Source organism: Cricetulus griseus (assembly GCF_003668045.3).
Source record: "Cricetulus griseus strain 17A/GY chromosome 1 unlocalized genomic scaffold, alternate assembly CriGri-PICRH-1.0 chr1_1, whole genome shotgun sequence".
Classification (NCBI taxonomy): domain Eukaryota; kingdom Metazoa; phylum Chordata; class Mammalia; order Rodentia; family Cricetidae; genus Cricetulus; species Cricetulus griseus.
Genome location: NW_023276807.1, coordinates 217,735,491 through 217,757,744, shown reverse-complemented (window position 1 = coordinate 217,757,744; position 22,254 = coordinate 217,735,491). Strand labels below are relative to the sequence as shown.

Sequence of the window (22,254 nt, the reverse complement as noted above, 5' to 3'; positions counted from 1 at the left end):
TCTCTCTCTGTGGTGTGTGTGTGTGTGTGTGTGTGTGTGTGTGTGTGTGTGTGTGATAATTATGGGAGACAGGGAAGTTAGTAAAAGCCAAGTGAGTGTGAAGTGCTGTAAGGAAACCTGCTAGTTTGCATGCTAAAAAACCAACACAAAACTTTGTGACCAAAGTGAATACCAAGAAAAATTCTTATGTATTGCCTCCAAATTAAGTGACTTTACATACATTGTTAAGAGTAAAAATATATGATAGTCTCTTAAGTATAAGATCAGAGAAGTAAACATTATAGGCTTGTCAAATAGCTAATTACACATTGAATTTGAATAATTCTTATGTAGACTTTTGAATGCTAAATTAAGTTGCTTTTTGATTTATTGGTAGATAACTAAAACTTTTAATTTGATACATAAATAATACTGACAAGAGAAAGTGTCAGTTTATTATATAGCTATTGAGAGTCAGTGCTGTGAAAAGCAGGGGAGGACCATTGTGGAACTGTAATGAGAAAACTATTGCAGCAGCATGTCCTGCTACTGTTAGTGATTTTAAACTCAACTCACTAAGTAATATGCATAGCACTTTTTACCCTGAAGAAATAAAAACACTTCATTTGTATATTATATATTACCTTTAGTATATTATATATTATTTAGTTTTGTAATTATTTTGTGTGTGTAATTTTTGCCTAACTTATAGAAGAAAGGATCTTAGTTATTGTAGAGGGTATTGGTGCCAAGAAGATGCTTATGTTTTTTTCCTTGATATTTATATAGATTTTTCCAAAATTGGAAGATACTAATATTTTATAATTTGTTCATATGTGTGTGTCTGTTTGTGCACTCTGGAAGTGTGGTTTTTTTGTTTGTTTTTTGAGACAGGGTTTCTCTGTAGCTTTGGAGCCTGTCCTGAAATTAATTCACTCTGTAGACCATGCTGGCCTTGAACTCACAGAGATCTGACTGCTTCTGCCTCCGAATGCTGGGATTAAAGGCATGTGCCTACATTATGTGGCTTCATTTTACTTAATGTGTGTTTTTGGTGTATGTGTGGAAGTCATAAGGCAACTAGTGGAGGTGGGTCATTAGATCCCACTGGGTAGCTATTCAAGTCATCAGGATTGGCAGCAAGTGCCTACCTGTTGAGCCATCTTGCTAGTCCCTGTATAACTACTACTACTACTACTACTACTACTTCTTCTTCTTCTTCTTCTTCTTCTTCTTCTTCTTCTTCTTCTTCTTCTTCTTCTTCTTCTTCTTCTAAGAAGATTTATTTATTTATTTATCATATATACAGTGCAGGCCAGAAAAGGACACCAGATCACATTACAGATGGTTGTGAGCCACCATGCGGTTGCTGGGAATTGAACTCAGAACCTCTGGAAGAGCAGTCAGTGCGCTTAACCCCTGAGCCATCTCTCCAGCCCCCTGTATAACTTCTTGATGCCATGGAATTATCATGGTTTAGAATTTCAAGTTCTGCTTGAAGTTGCTGCTTATTAATCCTACTGGTACATCTTGAGTTACATCATTTTCATCTTCCTGAAAATTTGGCCACTTCAAGACTTTTAGAACATAAGTACTCTCTTATTTCCAAGATCTGTGGTTGTGGCTCTTGAGAGGGTTAGGTGTGTTATAAGACTAGTAAAATTTCAGCTAACAGCTTTGTTATAGAAGAACCATATGCATTCTGTTCTGAACTCTAAATCATCTGTAGATTATAATACCTAATTCTGTGTGAATTATGGTTGCATTGCTTAGGGAATGATCAGAAAAAGTAGACAACATGCAGTATATCCATAGTTTCTTTTCTGAATATTTTTGATTATAGTAGTTGAGTCCATAAATGTAGGGAAAAAGAAGTTCAACTGCATTATTTTTGGGGTGATCATCATATACAAGGGTCCTAATTTAAAATAGCGTTTTTTTGACCAATTCTCTGGTCTCTAAAAGCTAATTTTCATTGTGCTTATATAAGAATAAGAATGAAACCAAGTGAAGCAGTAGGAAGCAATATAAGATGATGTGTGTGTATACTATCTTTTAAAGATTCATTTATTATATAATCGGTGAATGGTTGGCTTGCATGTGTGTGCACCATGTGCATGCCTTGTTCTCACAGCACCCAGAAGAGGGCATCAGAGGGCATTCAAGGAACTAGAATTACAGATTGTGAGCCACCATGTAGGTGCTGGGAACCAAACCCAGGTCCTCTGCAAAAGCAACAAATACTCTTAACCTCTGAACTATTTCTGTTGTTTCCAACTAGATGATATTTATTTTTTAATCATGATGAAAACACCCAACATAAAGATTAATATCTTGATCATTAAAAAATTGTGTTGTCTCTCTGTGTGTGTATACACATACTTAATGTCTGCACACACATGCCATGGGAACAACTTTCTGGAAATCTTTCTACCGTGTAGGTACTGGAGATTGAACTCAGGCAACTCAGGTTGTCAGGCTTGGCTTTTGCTTACTGAGTCATCTTCTCAGTGCTCTTAATTAGTTTTTAATCTACAGTAGGGTAGTGTTAAGTATTTTCATTGTTGTAAAAATGGTATATATCATTATTTTTTTGTTGAGACAGCTTCTTGCTATGTTGTTCAGGCTACCTTTGATACATTGTATCAAGCCTACTTACTACTTTAGGGATCCCATAGATACACTACTGCCTAAATTTAAATGGGCTCCATGAAACCACTGAAAAAACTCATTTATCTGAAGGAATGTTTATCTTAATATAAAGCTTGAAGTTTATTTCATTTTATCTTTTGGAGACAGGGTTTCTCTTTGTAACTGTTCTGTCTTGGAATTCGATTTGTAGACCAGGCTCGCCTCTGTATCCCTAGTGAAGTGATTATTATCACAGTTTGTGATAGCTCCTGAAAAATCAAATTGCCAGAGTTAAACTGTTAGAGTACCTTTTAAGAAATTAAATACCAGGGCTGGAGAGATGGCTCAGCACTGACTGTTCTTCCAGAGGTCCTGAGTTCAATACCCGGCAACCACATGGTGACTCACAACCACCTTAAATGAGATCTGGTGCCCTCTGCTGGCATGCAGACAGAAGACTGTATACATAATAAATAAATAAAAATCTTAAAAAAAAAAAAAAACAAAACAAAACAAAAAAACAAGAAAGAAATTAAATACCAGGGCTGGAGAAGTGACTCAGTGGTTAAGAGAATTTGCTGCTCTCTTCAGATGACTAGGATTCAGTTAGTTCCCAGTACCTACTTTGGGTGGCTCATAGTTGTCTATAATTTCAGTTCAAGGCAGCTGAACTGTCTTGTCTTCCTTTGGCCTCTGTGTCACCAACCACATACATAGTACATATGCATGCATGCTAGTTAAACATTCATAAACTTAATATAACTCCCCCCCCCTTTTTTTTCCTTTCTTAAGATGTTTCTCTGCATAGCATTGGCTGTCTAGGAACTCACTCTGTAGACTGTAGGCTGACCTTGAATTCAGAGGTCCTCCAGCCTCTGTCTGCTGAGTACTGGGATTAAAGCTGTGCACCACCATCACCTGGCATAAAATCTTTAAAAAAAAAAAAGAAATGTTTTATAAGACACAAATAGAAATGTGTACTGAAAAAGTGAAAACTGAAGAATATATAAAGAAAAGAGAAATCTATCTTTATATCTCTAATTATAGCTAACCACTCTTTTTTTCTCAAACCATAATTTTTTAATTTTAATTTAGTAGTTCAAATTAGAAACAAAGCTTGCTTCACATGTCAGTCCCTTCTCCCTCTCTCTCCCCTCCCCCAAAACCCCAACCAGCCCCCTACCTCATCCCCCTTTTGCTCCCCAGGGAGGGTAAGGCCCTCCATAGGGGTTCTCCAAAGTCTGTCATATCATCCTGTGCAGGGCCCAGGCCCTCCCCAATGTGTCCAGGCTGAGAGAGCATACCTCCATGTGGGATGGGCTCTCCAAGTCCCTTTTGTTTTAAATTTACATGACAATCCCAGTTCCCTTCTCCCTCCCTTCCTCCCCTACCACCTCCCCCAACTAAAACCCTACCTATCACATACCCTTTCTTCTAATCTTCCCCTGACTCAACCTTTCTGCTCCCTCATGACCTCTTCATCCTTCCTCTTCCCTTCTCATTCTCATAGCTCCCCCCCCCCTTCCCATGCTCTCAGTTTCCTCAGGGGATTGTGACCCTTTCCCCTTCTCCAGGGGACAAAGTTTGTCACTTTTTAGGGTCCTCCTTGTTTATTAGTTCTCTGGCAGTGTCGATTGTAGGCTGGTAATCCTTTATGTCTAAAATCCACATATGAGTGAGTACATATCATGTTTGTCTTTTTGTGATTGGGTTACCTCGCTCAGAATGATTTCTTCTAGTTCCATCCATTTTCCTGCAAATTTCAAGATTCCATTGTTTTTTTCTGCTGAGTAGTACTCCATTGTGTAAATGTACCACATTTTCTCTATCCATTCTTTGGTTGAGGGGCATCTAGGCTATAGCTAACCACTCTTATGTATTCTAAAGTTTGTTTTAAATGTGCAAACAGGTATATGTTGTGTAAATTTTACTAGCAGGAGAGATGGGGTTTAGTGAGATGGCTCAGTAAGTAATAAAAAGGTACTTGATTGCCCAGCCTGACAAACTGGGTTTGATTTTCAGGTCCCATATATTAAGAGAGAACAGACTCCTGTTAGTTGTCCTCCAACCTCCTCCACACATGGCCTATGGCATTCGAGTACACACACAAAGTAAATGCAATTAAAAAAAAAAAATCTAAAAATGAAAAGAGATGGTATACATTTAGGGGAATTGGGGATATTCTGTTCTAAGAATTGGCTTTGTGACTAAAGAAAGTTAAGCCAGAATTTAAGCCTTAATACCTGCTTGTTTTCTGACTTCAGGGAAGAAACCCTTTTTTCTTGGAGCCAGCAATAATTATTACAATCACTGATGGGAGCAAGTTGACTACTACCAGTGGTGTCCAGGATGAGGTAAGTCATGTGTGTGTCACACAGATCATACAGATGCAATTGAAACCTGTCTGTGTATGTGTATAATGAATAGTTTGTAGTAGATTTTCTTTTTAGTTATCTGGTGCAATTTATAATAATCCATCTCCTGAGACAATCTATCTTTGTTCATAGCAGTTGTCTTTATATTTTCTTGACTATGAATCCTTTCTTTGCAAAGTTTGTGAATATACCTTCTGCTCCAAAGTCAGTCTGTATAGTAATAAAATTCTTACTTTCAGGTTAAAAAAAACAAAACAAAACAAAACTCAACAACCTAGAAATAGAATTCTAATAATTTTGCTTAATTTAGTTGATTATTATGATAGCTTTTAATTACTGACAGAGTGACTGAAGTAAATAAGTTTATACCAAGGAAAGGTTTATTTTAACTCCTCAAAAAGGTTTCAATCCATAGCAGGTAGACTGGGAATTTGTGCCCTTTGGTGAGGCAGCACTGGTGGGGCAGTGTGACGGAGTAAGTAAGCTTGTCACTTCATGTGGCCAGTAAGCAAACAGTAAGAGACTGCAATCAGTTAACACTTTGAAGACTGTATATACTCCAGTCACCTGTCTTTCTCCAGACAGGCCCCATCTCTCAGTGTTGTCACCACTGCTCAATAGCACCCTGAACTTGGGACTGAGATACATAGGCCTTTCATAGACGTTTCATCCCCAATCGTGTCATTGGTGTGTTTTTACTAGGGTGCAGGGGCTGAAGTAAAACAGTGCCAAGAGTAGGTTAAAACTAGAAAGTGAAGATTCTTCAGCATTTATGTTTTTTTTCTGAGTCATATGTAATATAAATAATTCAGAGCTAATGTTATTTGCTCTCTGTCAGTGAGTTGTGTGTGCTGTATTTCAATAACTCCATTAGATTAAAGGAAGCAAACTTTACAGTGTTTTTACTGTTTTTGAACTGTTGGTAAGTGGTAAGTGTTTTTTTTTTCATTTTTTTCTTCTTGACATACTGATATACAGGTGATCTTTTAAAGACTTGTTATTGTTTACATTTACTCTTAGTTTCTACTGTATTTATTAGAATTTGAAATGGGAAAGGTTCAGACTTTAATGATTAGATTAAGAATTTGAATTAATTTTTTTTTTTCTTTCTCTGTGGCTTTGGAGGCTGTCCTGGAACTAGCTCTTGTAGACCAGGCTGGTCTTGAACTCACAGAGATCTGCCTGCCTCTGCCTCATGAGTGCTGGTATTAAAGGCGTGCACCACCACTGCCCGTCTCGAATTAAAATTTAATTAGAGATTTGGAATTTATTTTCATTTTGTGACTCTGGAATATAATTTACATGGGGTCAGAGCATGTGGGTTTCTCTCTTAATTCAAGTACTTCTAGTAGTGAACTTTGTACCAGTGACCCAGTTTCCCTAAATCTCCACTTTATCAATGATATAATGACAATAGTTCTTGCTTTCCTTCATACGGCTGTTGAAATCTAAAATGAAAAAATATATGGGAAAGTGTGTGGCTATAAAAAAAGTATATTGTATCATTTCCATTATGAGACAATAGACCAGTGCAGAATTTAGATGCAGATTACCTAATTTTATATAGGAGGGAAATGCTAGAATTGCATTGTTTCAACAGTTAATATTAAATAGATTTTAGGATATAATTATTGAGGTAGCACTAAAAAATACGTTATAAACTCTAACTAGATATTTTATTGCTTGCTTAAAAGTGGAAACTTAATGGGTTATTGGACTTAGACTTTAGTTGGCATGTATAGCCGTTTATGGTCCTGTCTCTCTTAGTGGGCAGTGATTGTATCTATAATCACAAACAATAGAAATGTCACTTAGCAACTCTCAATTTAATTTTTCTCTCTTAACCATAATCATTTCAGTATTTGTTTCATTTTGTAGAAATTCCAGGTCTTTTTTTTTTTTCTTTTTTCTTTTTTTTTTTTTAAGATAGGGTTTTTCTGTGTAGCCCTGGCTGTCTTGGAACTCACTTTGTAGTCTAAGGCTGACCTTAAAGTCACAGAGATCCTCCTGTCTCTTCTTCCTAAATGCTGGGATCAAAGGCGTGCACCACCAGGCCCTGCTCCAAATTCTAAGTCTTTTGATGGTCGTTCTTTTTTTGATTAAACAGTTATTTCTGTTTTCTGTTGTAAAATTCACCTACCTGTAAGGCACTCTTTCTCTTGCCTTTTTAGAAATGCTTTTGGTGATGTAGCTTGTTCCTATATATCTGGATCTGCTTTATTTGTAAAACCTATTTATGGGACATCCTCTAGCTGTAATATATTTTGAAATGTACATGAGAATTGGAATTGTTGAACTTTTATTCTGATTCTTTCCTTGGGAAGGATATTACTGTGTCTTTATAATATTCCAATATTAACTTGCAAATAAGATTTTCCTGTGGGCAGATATCTTAACCTTTCTGTTCTTACTTTGTGTAATATTTACTATAGTACTAATAATAGAGTTTACATTAAAAATATTACAGACATTGATGTATTGAATCTGATAGGAAGTTAAAAATTGATTCCGATTGCTGCTCCTTACCTGAACATTTAGTTTAAGGCAAACATTTTTGGTTATTAAGTTGGAGCATAGGCCTGTGAGCTATTTTGATATTCATGCTTGAGAAAGCCCTTGCATGTTTCTCTCTCTCTCTCTGCCTCTCTCTCTACCACCCAGTGCTGTTGATCAAACCTGAAGTCTAGTGCATGCCAGGCAAGTGCTCAAGCATTGAACAATATCCCAATTCATGTTTCTCTCTCTTTCTCTCTCTATGGATGTGTATATGTTCATTTATATGCTTGCTCCATGCATGATCTATATTGCTATTTTTTACTAGGGCATGGCAGCTTTGTCTTTACATCGTGGCAGGTCTCTTTACTTTGCCTTTGGTAAAACTGGATTCTCTTTCTATAAATGTGTAATGTGTGATTAATTTCCATTGAAGGAATTTTATGGGATATATGTATGTAATTTTTAGTGGTTTGTGGCTGCTTTTTTTCTTTAAATAGACTGTCTCACACCATAGTTCCGGCTGGCTTTGAACTCATTTAGTAACACTGACTTCAAATTCAGATCCTCTTGCCTCTACCTCCGAAGTAGTTAGATTACAAGTATATACCATGACATTTGGCCAGCTGTGACTACTGTAGATGTGATGTATTTCTCTTTGTTGGTTTGTGTGTTCCACCCTCATGATATACTTTGCTCAAGAGGTATGTCTGCTGTGGTAGTTCATATTTGTTCTGTTAGTACAGAATGAGTGACCTTGCTGTTTTCCCATAATTCTCATAGGAAATTGAGATCAAAAGAAATAAAATGATTTGCTTTGGTTATGGTGTTTGTTGCTGCCAAAATCTATATTAGAATTAATCTAAATTGTGAAGGTATCCCCAGCCCAGTGGTGCTTACCTGGATCTACCCAGCACCTCTTTGATTCTCTTGTTGAATGTGTTTAGGATTTACCTTCTATTGTGTATGTGCTGTGAGAGTGTATGGGCAGATACGTATGCAGTTCATAAGCTGATGTTGGGTATCTTCCTCTGTTCCTTACTTTGTAAGACAGTTTCTGCCTGAACTTGTAGCTCACTAACTGAGCTCATGGTTAGCACATCTCAGGAATTCTCCTGTCTCTACCTTGATAGTGCACTCACTGTACCTGGCTTTTACATGGATACTGGGAATCTGAGCTCAGGTCCTTGTGTTTGTGCAGTAGGTACTTGTCTGAATAAGCTGTCTGCACATCCTAATTTACTTTCTATCTTAATTCTTATCTTTATTTCAGCTTCCTATGCACATATGATATAGATAATTCTGTTCTTAATTTGTTTAGTCTCCTATGAATACTGAACAGAGCATTTCTAGGCAATGAGTATATGACAGGATAAGTCTTTGGTGTCCTGTTTCATGACAGTGTTTTAAGGAGTTTTTTGAGTAAGAAAAATGATTCTAAGTATGTAGAAGTACTGAAAAGGTGAACTCATCCCATCTCATAGACACTGCTACCTCTCATGTATTTGGCAAATTCTGGGTAACATTATATACAATCTAATTTGATCTAAAGATCTTAGGATAATCATTTACTGTGTGTGGTTTATTGTATATATTTGTGAAATTTATTTTAAAAAGGCCCAGTATTGTTTAGAGTGTAGAAAAGTAGTTACTTGAAATATTTAGAGCCATATTAAGCCTTGGCCTGCATTATGTACAAACCCCAATTTTTTATAGCATGTTTGTGAGAAGGAAAATAGATGTGTTGTGTATTCTGTGACAGCTCACAGCAGAGAAGCTTTGACTGCTTTACACTGTGGATGCAAACTCTTGAGATAGATGTGATCGTTTTATATTAGTTGAGAGTCATTTACTAAAAGTCAGGCTATTGCTTGAGGTGACTCGAGTATTGTCTAGGACTTTTGATGACTGTTGGATTGGAAATTTAAGTGTATTATTTTGGCCTTTTTTTTTTTGAGTGTTTTTATGTGTGTATATGTATACAGCCATTTGGTAAAATTGGTTATCTTCAGTATTTCCATATAAGGGAAATGGGTTACATATGGATTTGGATTCTGATATACCGAGAACACTATTTTTGCTTCCACAGTACTTTTTTTTTTCCAGTGTTGATAAACATTCCTGTGTCCAAATACTCATAATCATGTCAGTATTACTAGCATTTCAGTTGTTTTTGGTAAAATCACCAAATTATAATTAGAGTTGTTTATTTTATTTATTTAATTTAACTTTTTGAGTCAGGATTTCCCTTTGAAGTCAAAGCCAAGACTGAACTTGAACTCATGAAGCCTAGGCTGGCTTTAAATTTGGGGCGGTCCTCCTAGGTCTTGGCCTCTAGAGTTATGAAGGCACAGTCTTGTGTCACCAGGCTTTGCTAAAAACTTGATTTTTCTTTTTTTTTTTTTCTTCATTTTTTGCAAAGATTATCTGGAGTACTAAGTTGCAGTGGGAATGTGTTCTGAGCTGATTCTATAAACAGATGGCCAAGTACATTGTTCAGTAAGGCTGCAGAAGAAATCCTGCTATAACAGTGACTGTATCTAAACTCTTATTTTTCTCATTCCTAAAGATGCTGATAGTAGTCTTCTATTTCAAATATTAAGATTTCTCTGTATAGATGAGACTGTCTGCATTAATGTATTATGATTGCCAAGGAGGTGACATTTTTTTGAGAAGGTATTTGTTGTCAAAATGAACTGTTGGCTTTGCAGTACTAACTAGGTTTTTAAGACGAAGCTAGATAAAACTACCTTTATAACTTATTGGAGAGATGTCCAGTTAAGACACTTGTATAGAACAAGAATGGAAGAGCAGTCTCAGCTTATGGGTTCAGTTGGTCTTACATTCTGATTTGTCAATTCTTAAAGGTTATTGAATTTGATAGCACTTTTTTTTTTTGGATCATCCTACACATTGAAAATAGTACAAGGTGTGTAGTTATGCATTTGCCTTCTTATTGATTCAAAAGCAATATAGATTCTGGTATCTGAAATAATTCAGAAACTGTTTCCTCCTTCCTCAATATTTTTGATCACTGAAGTCAAAAAACTTATTTGCCAGAGGCTGTTACAACTATTTTATAGGTGAAGATTTAAAAACACATTTAGAGTGGGTTCCACACTCCCTGGGATACTTAGAACATTGGGCAACTTTCTTTGTTTTAAGAAAGACTGAAAGAGGGACTGGAGGGATGGTCCAGTGGTTAAGAGCACCCACATGGTGGCTCACCAGTGATCTCTAACTGTAGCCCCTTGAGATCTAATGCCCTTCTCTGGTGTGCAAGTATACATATAGACAAAACACCCATATGCATAAAGTACATAAATAAATATTTTTAAGAAAGACTGAAATCTTTCAGAATTTCATAGTGTGATAGGTTTTTGAGTTCTGTGTTGTCTTGTAGTGACCTCTTCATATTGGTATTGCTGGAGTATAGTAACTCTAAAAGATTAACATCATATTTGTGATTAAATATTTCAGACTTGTACTTTGTGTAACCTCTACCAAGGCAGTTTTGTAAGAACAGCTAAAGGAATTGGTTGGATATAGACCATTTACATTTTTTTAAATCTGTATTTTTGCCTTCATTTTCTCCATTCCTGTATTTGGCACTGTTGGTGTGGTTTAGAAATGTTTGTAGTTTCTTGAAAATACATAATTATAAAATAAAGAAGTTTGACACAAGTTAATATAGTGCACATTCAGCAGTTTAGTTATACAGTAATAGTTAAACTTAGGTAGTAAGAATAGCCCCTAAGAAAAGCATGTAGACAAACAGAATAATGAAAAAGAAATGTTTTGGTCATCTTAATGGACGTGGTATGTCAGTAGTAACTATTACCTAAAAGTCTGTGGTGTAGGATACATCAAAATAGTTTAGAGACATTTCTGTTGCTGCTTGTATTCCTTCCATACATAAACTACTGTGGTACTTAAGTGGTAGCTTTTACATAGCTGCATCAAAATCACCAAGTGAGCTTATAAAATATGCAGGCCTCAGTGCTGATTATGTATCCATTGCTTAGGCTAGAAATGGAGAAGTCATGTCCCAATTGATTCTGATGAGATGAACAGTAAGATTTGAAAACACATTATAAGTACAGATATTTTTCCCCACATAAAAGCATGTGAAAATACCTTAATAAACAGTAGTGAGATGTTTTTAACTTAACAGGGCTAGCCTAAAGTTATTCTAAGGTACAAATAATTCTTGGTCTTTACAGTTGTTATACTTGGAATCCTTTCCAATGTTGTAGAATTGGGCTTGTGTGAATATTTATAACAGGATACTTTCTAATCTGTTAATATGGTTTAGAATAGATTATTGGACAGTCTGAATACTAACTTCCCTACTGACTACCTATCAGTCTAAAGTTACTGTGTGCTGTATTGAGGATTTTCTTTCCACCCTGAGTTTAGGATGAGGTAGAGGAGGTGAACTGCTAGGAACGTGAGTAATTGACTCATATTGTCTGCCATTGCTATTCTTGCTTTAGAAGTTTTCATCCAAAGAATAGTATTAGAATTCTGGTATCTTTACTAAGCTGTAATTACTTGTTTTTGAATGCTATGTAACTAGCATCATTAAAAAATATATTTCTATGACCCCGATGAGGACTATTTATTTAAAAAAAAAATGATGACAGTTAATGATTGATTTTTCTGGAGAGTTGCCACTTAGTTACCTTCCGGAATGGATTCTTCAGATTTGAGTTGTTGAATATCCTTTAGTTTAGCATTTTCCCCCTGTGATATATAATAGGTTTGCCTGTATACCAGAACTTTGACAATCACTGTATACATGTATAGTTCTCTCTTTATATTCTAGCTACTGCAGGAGCAAAGATGGAAGTAAATAAAATTCTTGCCCCTAGAAAACATACTGTCTTTGCAAACAGTCAACAATTAGCACTTCTAGTATAAGTGCTATACTACTATATATAAGTGTAGTATAGAGAAATGCCATAGCAGAAATAAAGTTAAGTTTTTCAGCATAAACAAAGGAGCTTAAAATTTCGAGTAAGGAATTGAGCTGTGATATTCCAAGAGAGAATAGTATGCCAAAGTATAAATACATGGCCACCATTTAGTAGATGGTTGTAAATTGGAAAGTATAAGGTACATAAAATGTAGGTAGAAGGCAGATAGCAGTGCTAGAAGGATACAGGATTTCATTATGCTGACATTTGTGGGGGAGGTATTAAGCAGGGTGTTGGTGGCACACACCTTTAATCACAGCACTTGGAAGGCAGAGGCAGGTGGATCTCTGTGAATTTGAGGCCAGCCTGGTCTACAGGTTTCAAAGCTACAGAGAAACTCTGTCTTGAAAAACCAAAAACAAACAAACAAGATTGAAGTTGACTAGATGCATTATTAAATTTGCGTTTTTAGCAAAGTTATTCTGTCAACTAGGTGAGTAAAGATGGTTTAAAGACTAAAGGTGAGTGCTATTTGGCACGAATTAGTAAGCTACACTTACTAACTCAAAAAAAAAAAATGTGTCAAAATAAGCCAGCGTTAGGCAGGTAGAAATCAGAAGAGATTTGATAGTGTATGATGCAGGTTTTTAAAGATAGGTTAGGAGGAAAAAAATATTTTATAGGGTTCTGAACCTAAAATCTTGGCCTTCTAAGGGTTCTGTAAATTTCTAAAGTAATATCTAAATAATTGGGTTTGTATGCGTGCATACTTTACTGGGGTCAAGTCCATAGATTTGTCTTGTCTGTTTTTGTTTGTTTGTTTGTTTTGTAATGGTGACAGTGCTCCAGTATGTAAGTCTAGGCTACCCTCAAACTCAACCACCCCTCCTGCCTCAGTTGCCTCAATGCATGATCACAAAACTGCATTATTCCACCCAACTCAATAGCTTTTCAAATAAGTTAAATGGTCTAGTATTATTTCTAGGCATCTTGTGTGTCTATGTAGGTAGTAATACTGTTATCTGTAATATGGAGGTTATAGAAAAAAGTAGGAAGAAAGGAAAAATAGAATAATTACTTTTAGAATAAGACTGTTGTCAAGGAATTATGAGGCCACTTGTAAAAGAATAACAACGGCTGGGATAATGGTTCAGTCAGTAAAGGGCGGAAGATACACTGCTGGGCTCTTGGATGTCACTGAAGGCAGGGCTAGGAGAATCTCTGTGACTCCTAGCCAGGTAGTCTCCAGGTCAATGAGGGATAGACAGTTCTTTAGCTTTTATGACAGTTACCTCAAAAACTCCCCCCCCCCCCAGACAGGTGCCATTATGTGAGTCCTTCTGCTTCATTCTTCCAAGTGTGGTCAAGGTTGTCCTGTCCTATCCTCCCCACCCCATGTTCCAGCCACCTCTCTGGCCCATTGTTTGTATTTTGTTTTTAAAAATTAATTTTGAGACAGGTTCTCTTTATGTTTCTTTGGCGGGCATGGAACTGACCATATAGACCAGACTGGCCTCACAGAGATCTGCCTGACCCTGCCCCTGAAATGCTGGAATGAAAAGTATATGACACCACATACAGCCCCAATGTTTTTTATTTTTAAGAATATTTAAATTTGCTTATTTAAAGTAGCCATTACCATTGACATTCAAAAAATCACTAGAACTGGAATGTATTCTCTATCTCTGTTTTTCCTCTCTATGTATTCTCCCCCTCCTTTTTTTTGTGTGTGTATATCAATATGTGCATCTATGCCTCAGGCAATTTTCTGTTTAATTTAGTCTGTTTAGTTATTTTCTGTCTTTCTGTGTCAGATTAGAAAATGAAAATGTTGCCATTTAGATTCCTGATGGCCACACTAACATAAGTATTAGGCTGCTAGTTACTTATATATTGATTATATTAGCTCTATTTCCAGTTTCTTAAACATAGTTTCCACTTTTGGCCCTTTTCAGATATAGTACAGTAATTTTAAGTTTTTTAGATTTATTTATTAGAAATAAACTTGAAGTGACTGGAGCAATCTTGAAACCTTGGCCTTTACACCAACATAAGGCTAAATTTTGATCTAGACAAGGCTGTTTTGGTATATTTTTCCCCACACTCTCTTTTCAGATTGAATTACTTATTCCCCCCTCCCCCCTTGTTTTGTTTGTTGTGGTTTTGATGTTTTTTTTCCTTTCAGCTAAAGGAGCAGCCCAGTGGTTTTCAAGAAGTGCCAAAGTGCACTGACTGTCTCATGATGACTGGTGCCTCAGGGAGGGTCATGATTCCTGGATACAGGATCGACCTGATCCTGGATGTCACTTCAAGCAGTCAGATCGTGGGGAAAAGCCTTGTCTAATGGCTAGCCTTCCTCAAAAGTCTGATGCTAGTCATCTCGGAAGGCCTCAGAGAAAGCCTTAAAGGTGAGCAGAGTAGAGTGTAGTTCTCTCTGGGACTGTGCCTTTTTGTTGGAGAATCTGATTCAAAACAGATTGATAGACCTAACATAATTATTCAGGTTTAATTGGTAAACTAACCTGAAGCTTAAAAATCCGTTGTTGATGATGAGCAGACCCCAACTTTTGAGTCACTAGAGACTATCTTTCTGAACTTTGCAGCAATATAGGGAGGAATTTGGTATTTCCCATGCTTTTGAGAGATTTAGCTTAATACTTGTTCTCTTAATTGGACATAGCCTTTTTGTTGTAGCTATGTGATACCTTGATTTCAAAATTGTATTCATTTGTTAACTACAAATAGATTTTTAGAACTTAATGAAGTGTTCTTTTAGTTTGCACATCTATCATATAAGTATCAGGCAGTTAAGCTTCAGAGATTTATTAGAACAAGTTTGCATTTGACTTGTCATAAAAAGTTAAAAAAAAATAACAGAGTTACTGCTGGGTGTGGTGGTGCATGCCTATCAACCCTATTATGGGGGGTTGGGTAGGAGGATTAAGAGTTTACTGGACTACATACTATAACCCTGTCTCAAGAAAAGTGAAAAACAAAATGATGAACAAAGCACAGTACCTTTGAAACAATTCATATTGAACTTGAAGAATATTAGTACTATCTCCTTCATCAACATATTTTAGTACCAAAAGATTCTTTAAATATTTTGATCATTTTATTTTGGGAAAGTTTAATTTTAGATTGCTTTCTCTGTAATGTGAAGCACTTATAGAACTTAGTAGTTCATTAATAACCTAGGTTTCTAAATTTAAGTCAACTGAGAAGTACTGAGACCTACTAATTTCTTTTTATTGAATTACTATTTATTAGTAATATGGGGCTTGTAGTATTCCCAGTGTTTGTACTTTTTAAAGTTTAGAAATTATATATACTAGGACTGAGAATGTAGCTCAGTGTAGTAGCATGCTTGTAGATAGTGGGCCCTGGATTCAGTTTCTCTCACTTGAGAGAAAAACCACATGTGTTTTTTTTTTTTTTTTTTTTTCTGTGTATGTGTTCTCAAATTTGCTCTGTGCAACATGAGCTGTGATATATACCAGAAGTTTGTGTTTTATTTTGCTTTTTATTGCTGTGATGAAACACTGACCAAAACAAATTTGGGGAGTTAATTTCATCTTATAAATTATGTCCATCATTGAAGGAAGCCTGGGCAGGAGCTTGAGGCAGGAACTGAAGCAGAGACTATGGAGGAATCCAACTTACTGGCTTGCTTTCCTTGACTTGGCTAGCTATTTTTCCTTTACAGTCCAGGTCTGCCTGCCCAGGGATGGTACTTCCAGCAATTGGGCTAGACCCTGTCACATCAGTTAGCAATCCAGAAAATGCCCCATAGACATGCCCACAGACAGGCCAGTCTGATGGAGGCAGTTCCTCAAATGAAGTTCCTTTTTTTCTGGTGCATCAAGTTGTTAACTAAAATTAGCATGGAGACAAGAACCCATTCTTGAAAGTTGTCCTCATGGACTGTGGTACACACACAGCATATGTATGCACATATACATATAAATGTACAATTAAATGTGAATTTTTAAAAGGGATAATGAACATTTTCAACCCCTGTGGTCATTAGTAGAATCATTGACTTCTGCCGTTGTAGGAAAGAAGCACTCATAATTATTAGTGGTAAGTAGTGATTTGTTAAGAATGAGATAGACTAGGCTGCAGTAGACTTGTGGACCGTAGTTTGGGGAGCCTTGGAATGTCCTCTGTTCTGTATTCCACTGCTGTAGACCGTTAGATGCGTTCTATATCAGCTTTGGAATGGTCTTCATCCATACAATTACTCTTCCTTAATGCAGTGAGCAGAATAACACTAGAACCAGAAGGCCCTCAATTTTTGTTATCAAATACTATAGAACTGCTCTGATGTGTAGGCACATAGGTGCTGGGTCTTGAGGGGTGATTATTTATATGCTGGACTCCTGGCTCCTGGTAGGTAGGTCATTTCATTCTGAGGGTTGATATTGTTTAAAAATGTTACTCTTTTCCACCCCCTTATTTCTATTCTTTCTGGATAGTAGAATTCTTCATTGAACTTTTCATTTTTGTTTTTAAATGCATTTTTTTTTTTCCTCTTGGGCATTAAGGCATATGCCTATAACCCCAGGTCTCCAGAGGTAGAGGTGGGAAGTCTCTGAGTTTGAGGCTAACCAGCTCTGTGAGCTTGAAGCATTCTGGGACTTTACTGAGATCTTCTTTCTTTCCCTTCCACCCTCATCTCCCACTAGCCTCCAATTCCCCTTTGTCCTACATCTGTCTTTGTTGTTTTGGGGAGTTTTCTTTAACTGAATTACTAAATTGCTTGACTTTTGAGAGGGGTGTGTGTGTGTGTGTGTGTGTGTGTGTGTGTGTGTGTGTGTGTGTGTATTTGAGTTGAAGTTTTCAAAATAAACAATCATTTTAAAGTGAACAATATTCCTTGGCATTTTTATATATAAATATGAATACACACACATTTTTATACAGTGCTGGATATGGAACCCTAGGCCTTCCATGTGAGTTCTGTAGCAAACTCTGTGCCACTGAGCTACAACCCTGGCTCATCCCACATCCCTCCTCCTCTTCCTTCCTCTTCCTTCCTCCTCCTCCTCCTCCTTCTCCTTCCTCCTCCTCCTCCTCCTCCTCCTCTTGTGCTTGGCATCATATGAAATGCATAAATCCTAGGATAATCAGATGTCTTTCATGTACCTTGACCAGATAACTGTCAGTTTGGATATCCCTGCATTTGGAACTGCTGTTGTTAGAAATAATTAGAAAAAGTACTAAGGATTGATATTATTGGAAAGTAAAACCTTGGAGAATAGAGGTTGAGGGTCTTTGTTCATGATACATAATATGAAATCCAGTAAACAAAAGGCCCTATAAAAGAGAAGTGTCTGGGATGGAGGAAACTGAAGTAAATCTGTAAGGACCTAATACATCATAGCTTCTTGTCTTCCTCTGATTTGTTTTAAATTAAAGACCCAACTAAGGCAGTATTAGCTTTGAGATTAGCTTTGAGAAACACTAAAGACATTAACTTCCCTTTTGAAAATTTTCTCTTTATTGCCTAAGCAAATCTGATAAATTGGGACCGGAGTCTCTCATTTTCTAATTTGTTAGTTACATAAGCATTTACATTATTAGGATATAGAAATTCTTGCCCTTGCTACAGCAGTACAATGCCTTGTTTGCTTTTTGAAACAGGGTCTTATAACCTAGATTGGATCTCCTTCCTCTACCTCCCAAATGCTGGGATTATAGGCATGTATCATATACTACCATATAAAGTTAGTGGGTTTCTTCTTTCTTTCTTTCTTTCTTTCTTTCTTTCTTTCTTTCTTTCTTTCTTTCTTTCTTTCTTCCTTCCTTCCTTTCTTCTTTTTCTTTCCTTTTTTCTTTTCTTCCTTCCTTCCTTCCTTCCTTTCTTTCTTTCTTTCTTTCTTTCTTTCTTTCTTTCTTCATATTAACCAGTTTATTATAGGCTGGGAAAGCTAGCAAGAGAGAAAGAAGAACAGAACAGGACAGAGAGTAAGAGAAGAGGCAGAGAGAGGAGAAGAGGGGCAGAGAGAGAGAGTTGGTTTCTTTTTAATTGCATAGTTTATGCAATAAATAAATCAACAAATTCTAGTTCAGTGGTTTTCAGCCTGTGGGTCTCCACCAGAAGGGTCACATACCAGCTGGGTCACATACGAGATCCTTCATGTCAGCTATTTACCTTATAGTTAATAACAGCAAAATTATAGTTATGAAATAGTGAAAATAATTTTATGGTTGGGAGTCAGCATAGCATGAGGAACTGTATTAAAGGATTGCAGCATTAGGATGGTTGAGAACCACTGCTCTAGGTGTTTGTTTGTTCGTTTTTTTTAATTGGTTTAAAGGTCTTATTGGAAAACAGTAACAACAAAAACAGAGAGACTTTTATTTTAAAGATAAGTTTGATTGGGTAATAGTTCCAGAAGTAGAGTGGTTCTGCTTCAGGCTGTACTGGTCTCAATTGCTTTTCTTTGGTGGATAGTTGATGCCAAGTGGGCTCATTTTACAAAACATCCTGCAATCAAGGTTTGACTTTCAAGAAAAGCAGCAGATTTTGGAGAGCTGAGGCTTCTTTATATGAAGGTGACTCCAGATTTCACACAGGAGAGTCCCTATCAGCATTTGTCAAGTAGAACTTCACAACTAGATTGAGGTGGGGGCGGTGTTGGTTAGTAGAAGGAGGAAACAGGTTGATTAGACTTGGGAGAAGAGCTGGAATCAAAGGAGTAATAAAGATTATACTTCAGAAGCTTGACTGTTCTTTGTTTTCTTATATAATGGCTGTTCAAAGCTTACATTTTTGCCTCAGGCTTAGAATTGGGTCAGGTTTCTCATGCTTAGCAAATGGTATATGGAGACTATATTCTGGGCTTAGGGGTAATTCTTGATATTGTATTGGTGTCTGTGTTTCATTTAGTAACACCCCCCCTCCTTTTCCTGTTGTCAGTAGACACAGTGGCAGAGTTAGGATTTTTTTTTTCTCCTCTAAAAGAGAAAATAGGTTATATCTTAATACTTACATCCACTTCAAATTTAAGTTATTTAGAAAGCACTGGTTGAAGAATTTATGTTGTTAAAGACCTGACTCTTCTAATTAGAGATCTAACTATATTTATTCTGTTCTATACAAGGTTTAGTATTTTTAGCTTTAGAATGAGTATAATAATGACATCTTAAGGGTACTTTTGCTATCACTGAACAAAAATAAGACATTTTACTTCTAAAGGGGTTTGAAAGTTATCTTTAACGGTAATCTGTGTGACTTCAGAGAGGATTGGTTTTAAGTGGGATGTAGCAGTTAGTTTAGTCAGAATACCTGGGATGGGACTAGGAAATTACTGACAGAAAATTGGAAGTTTCCGTGCACAAAAGTAGAACATACACCTGTATCTGGTCATAACAGATTAGTACATATTCTCACAAGGATATATGGTTACTTAGTGGTGCTCTAGCTGAATATTTTCTTTAGGGTAATACCTCATAAGGATGAGAAATTTAAATACGGTTTTAAGTTTATGATTTTTTTTAAAAAAAGAGATGTACTTATTTATGTATGAGTGTTCTGTCTGCATGTATGCCTGCAGGTCAGAAGATGGCACCAGATCTCATTATAGATGGTTGTGAGTCACCACATGGGGGCCGGGAATTGAAATCAGGACCTCTGGAAGAGCAGCCAGTGCTCTTAACTTCTGAGCCATCTCTCCAGACTTATTTTTATAATTTACGATTTATTTATTTATTTATTTATTTATTTATTTATTTAGATAGGATTTCTCTGTGTTAACAGCCCTGCCCGTCCTGGAACCTGCTCTGTAGACCAGGCTGGCCTGGAACTCATAAAGATCCACCTGCCTCTGCCTCCCAAGTGCTGGAACTAAAGGTGTGTGCTATCACTGCCTGGCAAGTTTATGAGTTTTGGCTGAGTTTTATCAGAGAGGTGGTGTTAAAAGTAAGTTTCCCTTCCTGTTCTGTTTTCTTTCTACAGAGGTTTAGATTTACATTTCCAGTTGTTTGTTTTAATAAGGAGTTTGGCAACCTTTTTATTGTGGAAACTTTCAAATACGTAAAAAAGTGCAGGAAATAAAATGGTGAACATCAAGAGTCCTTGTCTAGTTTCAGTAATTATCTGTGTTTTTCTGTGCAGTTCTCAACTTATACCCATATTCCTTACTCTCACATGCCCACAGCTATTTAAGTCACAGCCCTAGCATGGTATACTCACTGTATTGATTATTGTTTTTTAAGCTTGAAGTGTAACTGGGTTTCCTAATTATCCTTAGAAAAAGAACAACAAAAACCAGATGTGCTGGCGTATGCCTGCAATCTCAGCACTCTGTGTTGTAGGCGGAGGCAGCAGGGTCAAAGATGGAGAGGCCATAGAGGACTACAGCCTGGTCTATACAAGGAAAAGGGCTCTGAAAAAAGTGACCAGTTATTGCCTGGACCAGTGAACATGGACCAATCAGTGTAAAGTCAGCTTAAAACTCCCAAGTTTCTGAGGTTAAGCTTTAAGTGGTATTATAACTGTTTCGGCAACTATGAAGAACTGTTTGAGTAATCAAACATTTGTTCCATGCCAAACTTTAAAATGTAAGCATTATTTTGTCTTATAGTTTGTTTGCATTTGAAATGAGGAGAATGTGAAATAAGGCTTAGTAAGACTTAGTTCACAATATTTTGGCCACAGTATGTTTTACCACAGCAACTCAGAAACAAGAATCAATGCTATTTGGTTAAGTAGAGTGAGTGGACTGGGAGATAACTAGAAGAGAAGTACCTGTTATTTCTTTATATTATCTTCTTTAAGCTTCACCTGAACTAGACTGCTGATTTCCCTGAAATGTTAAGCTGTTCGTAAACCACTTGTTGATGTCTACTTGGGGGTTGTGGTGCTGGTTTTTATTGTTTTTATTTCTTTTCACCCCTCTTCCTCTCTTATCCCACTTCCTCCTTCTTGCCTATCCTCCTGCTTTTCTCCCTTCTCCCTTCTGCATCTCTTTCTTCTTGGCCCCCTTCCCATTCTCTGTCTCTTCTTTTGGAGGTCTCAGGGTCCTTACTCCATAGCCCAGGCTGATCTTGAAGTTTTGGTGACCCTCCTCCTTTAGCTTTTTGCTTGTATTACAGGTTTGAGCTGCTATTTCAGGCTTAAAGGTGTTCTGAGGTTTCTAGTCTTTTCTTTTGCACTTTCCTCGTCTGTTCTATAGTAGATTTTAATCTCAAGGTTGTGTTTTTGTGGGGGCTGTTGTCTTTCCTATGTCTTAAATAATAATCTGTACTCTTCATCACCTCCCATCCTCCTTGCAGTTGGAAATTTTCAGTAAGCTTTTCATTCTTTACTCTCTCCTGTGAAGCCTTTCTACATTTTCCCTTAGATAATTAATTACTCTTCTGTACCTTGTTCATGCCTTTACTATTGTACCTGCTATAATTATTTACTCATATGATCTTGAAGGTAAGAAGTTATATGTAACATAACCGGAGTCACAACTTGATTTTTGTAAAGGCCTCATTACACCTTTGATACTCTGCCAGACTCATTGGTACTAGGCCAGTGCAGAGACTACAGAAGAAAGTTATGGTTTGGTGTATTAGGTAAAAAAAAATTAAATGATATGGTCAAATATTTTGTATATCTCAATAAAGTGAGAATTTATGAGGTTGTGTTGTGTTGTGTGTGTGTCTAAATGGGATTATGTCTGATATGGTAAATTTTCATTGTTGAGTGCTGAACAGGATGAAATAACTGCCACTGTTTCCTGCCTTCTCTTTATTTCTTATATTCTACAATTTAAAATGTAGATAATGTGTAAGAATTCTGGTTATTTGAGATTTTTGTACATTTTCCATAAAGAGCTAAAATAAATAACTTCACCACATGG

At 36.6% G+C, this 22,254-nt stretch overlaps 1 protein-coding gene across 4 annotated transcripts in view; it reads left to right on the top strand.

Annotated features, from left to right (window-relative positions):
* The window catches only part of Ints6 (integrator complex subunit 6), an 80,509-nt gene that overhangs the window by 15,991 nt on the left and 42,264 nt on the right, over positions 1 to 22,254 (top strand). For 3 of the 4 annotated variants that reach the window (XM_027390364.2, XM_027390365.2, XM_027390363.2), the window contains exon 4: positions 4,875 to 4,964. In XM_027390364.2, the coding sequence (XP_027246165.1) occupies positions 4,875 to 4,964 (90 nt within the window). Of the gene's footprint in view, positions 1 to 4,874; positions 4,965 to 14,665; positions 14,806 to 22,254 lie in introns of those variants that run through there. The other variant, XM_027390366.2, reaches the window with a different exon arrangement.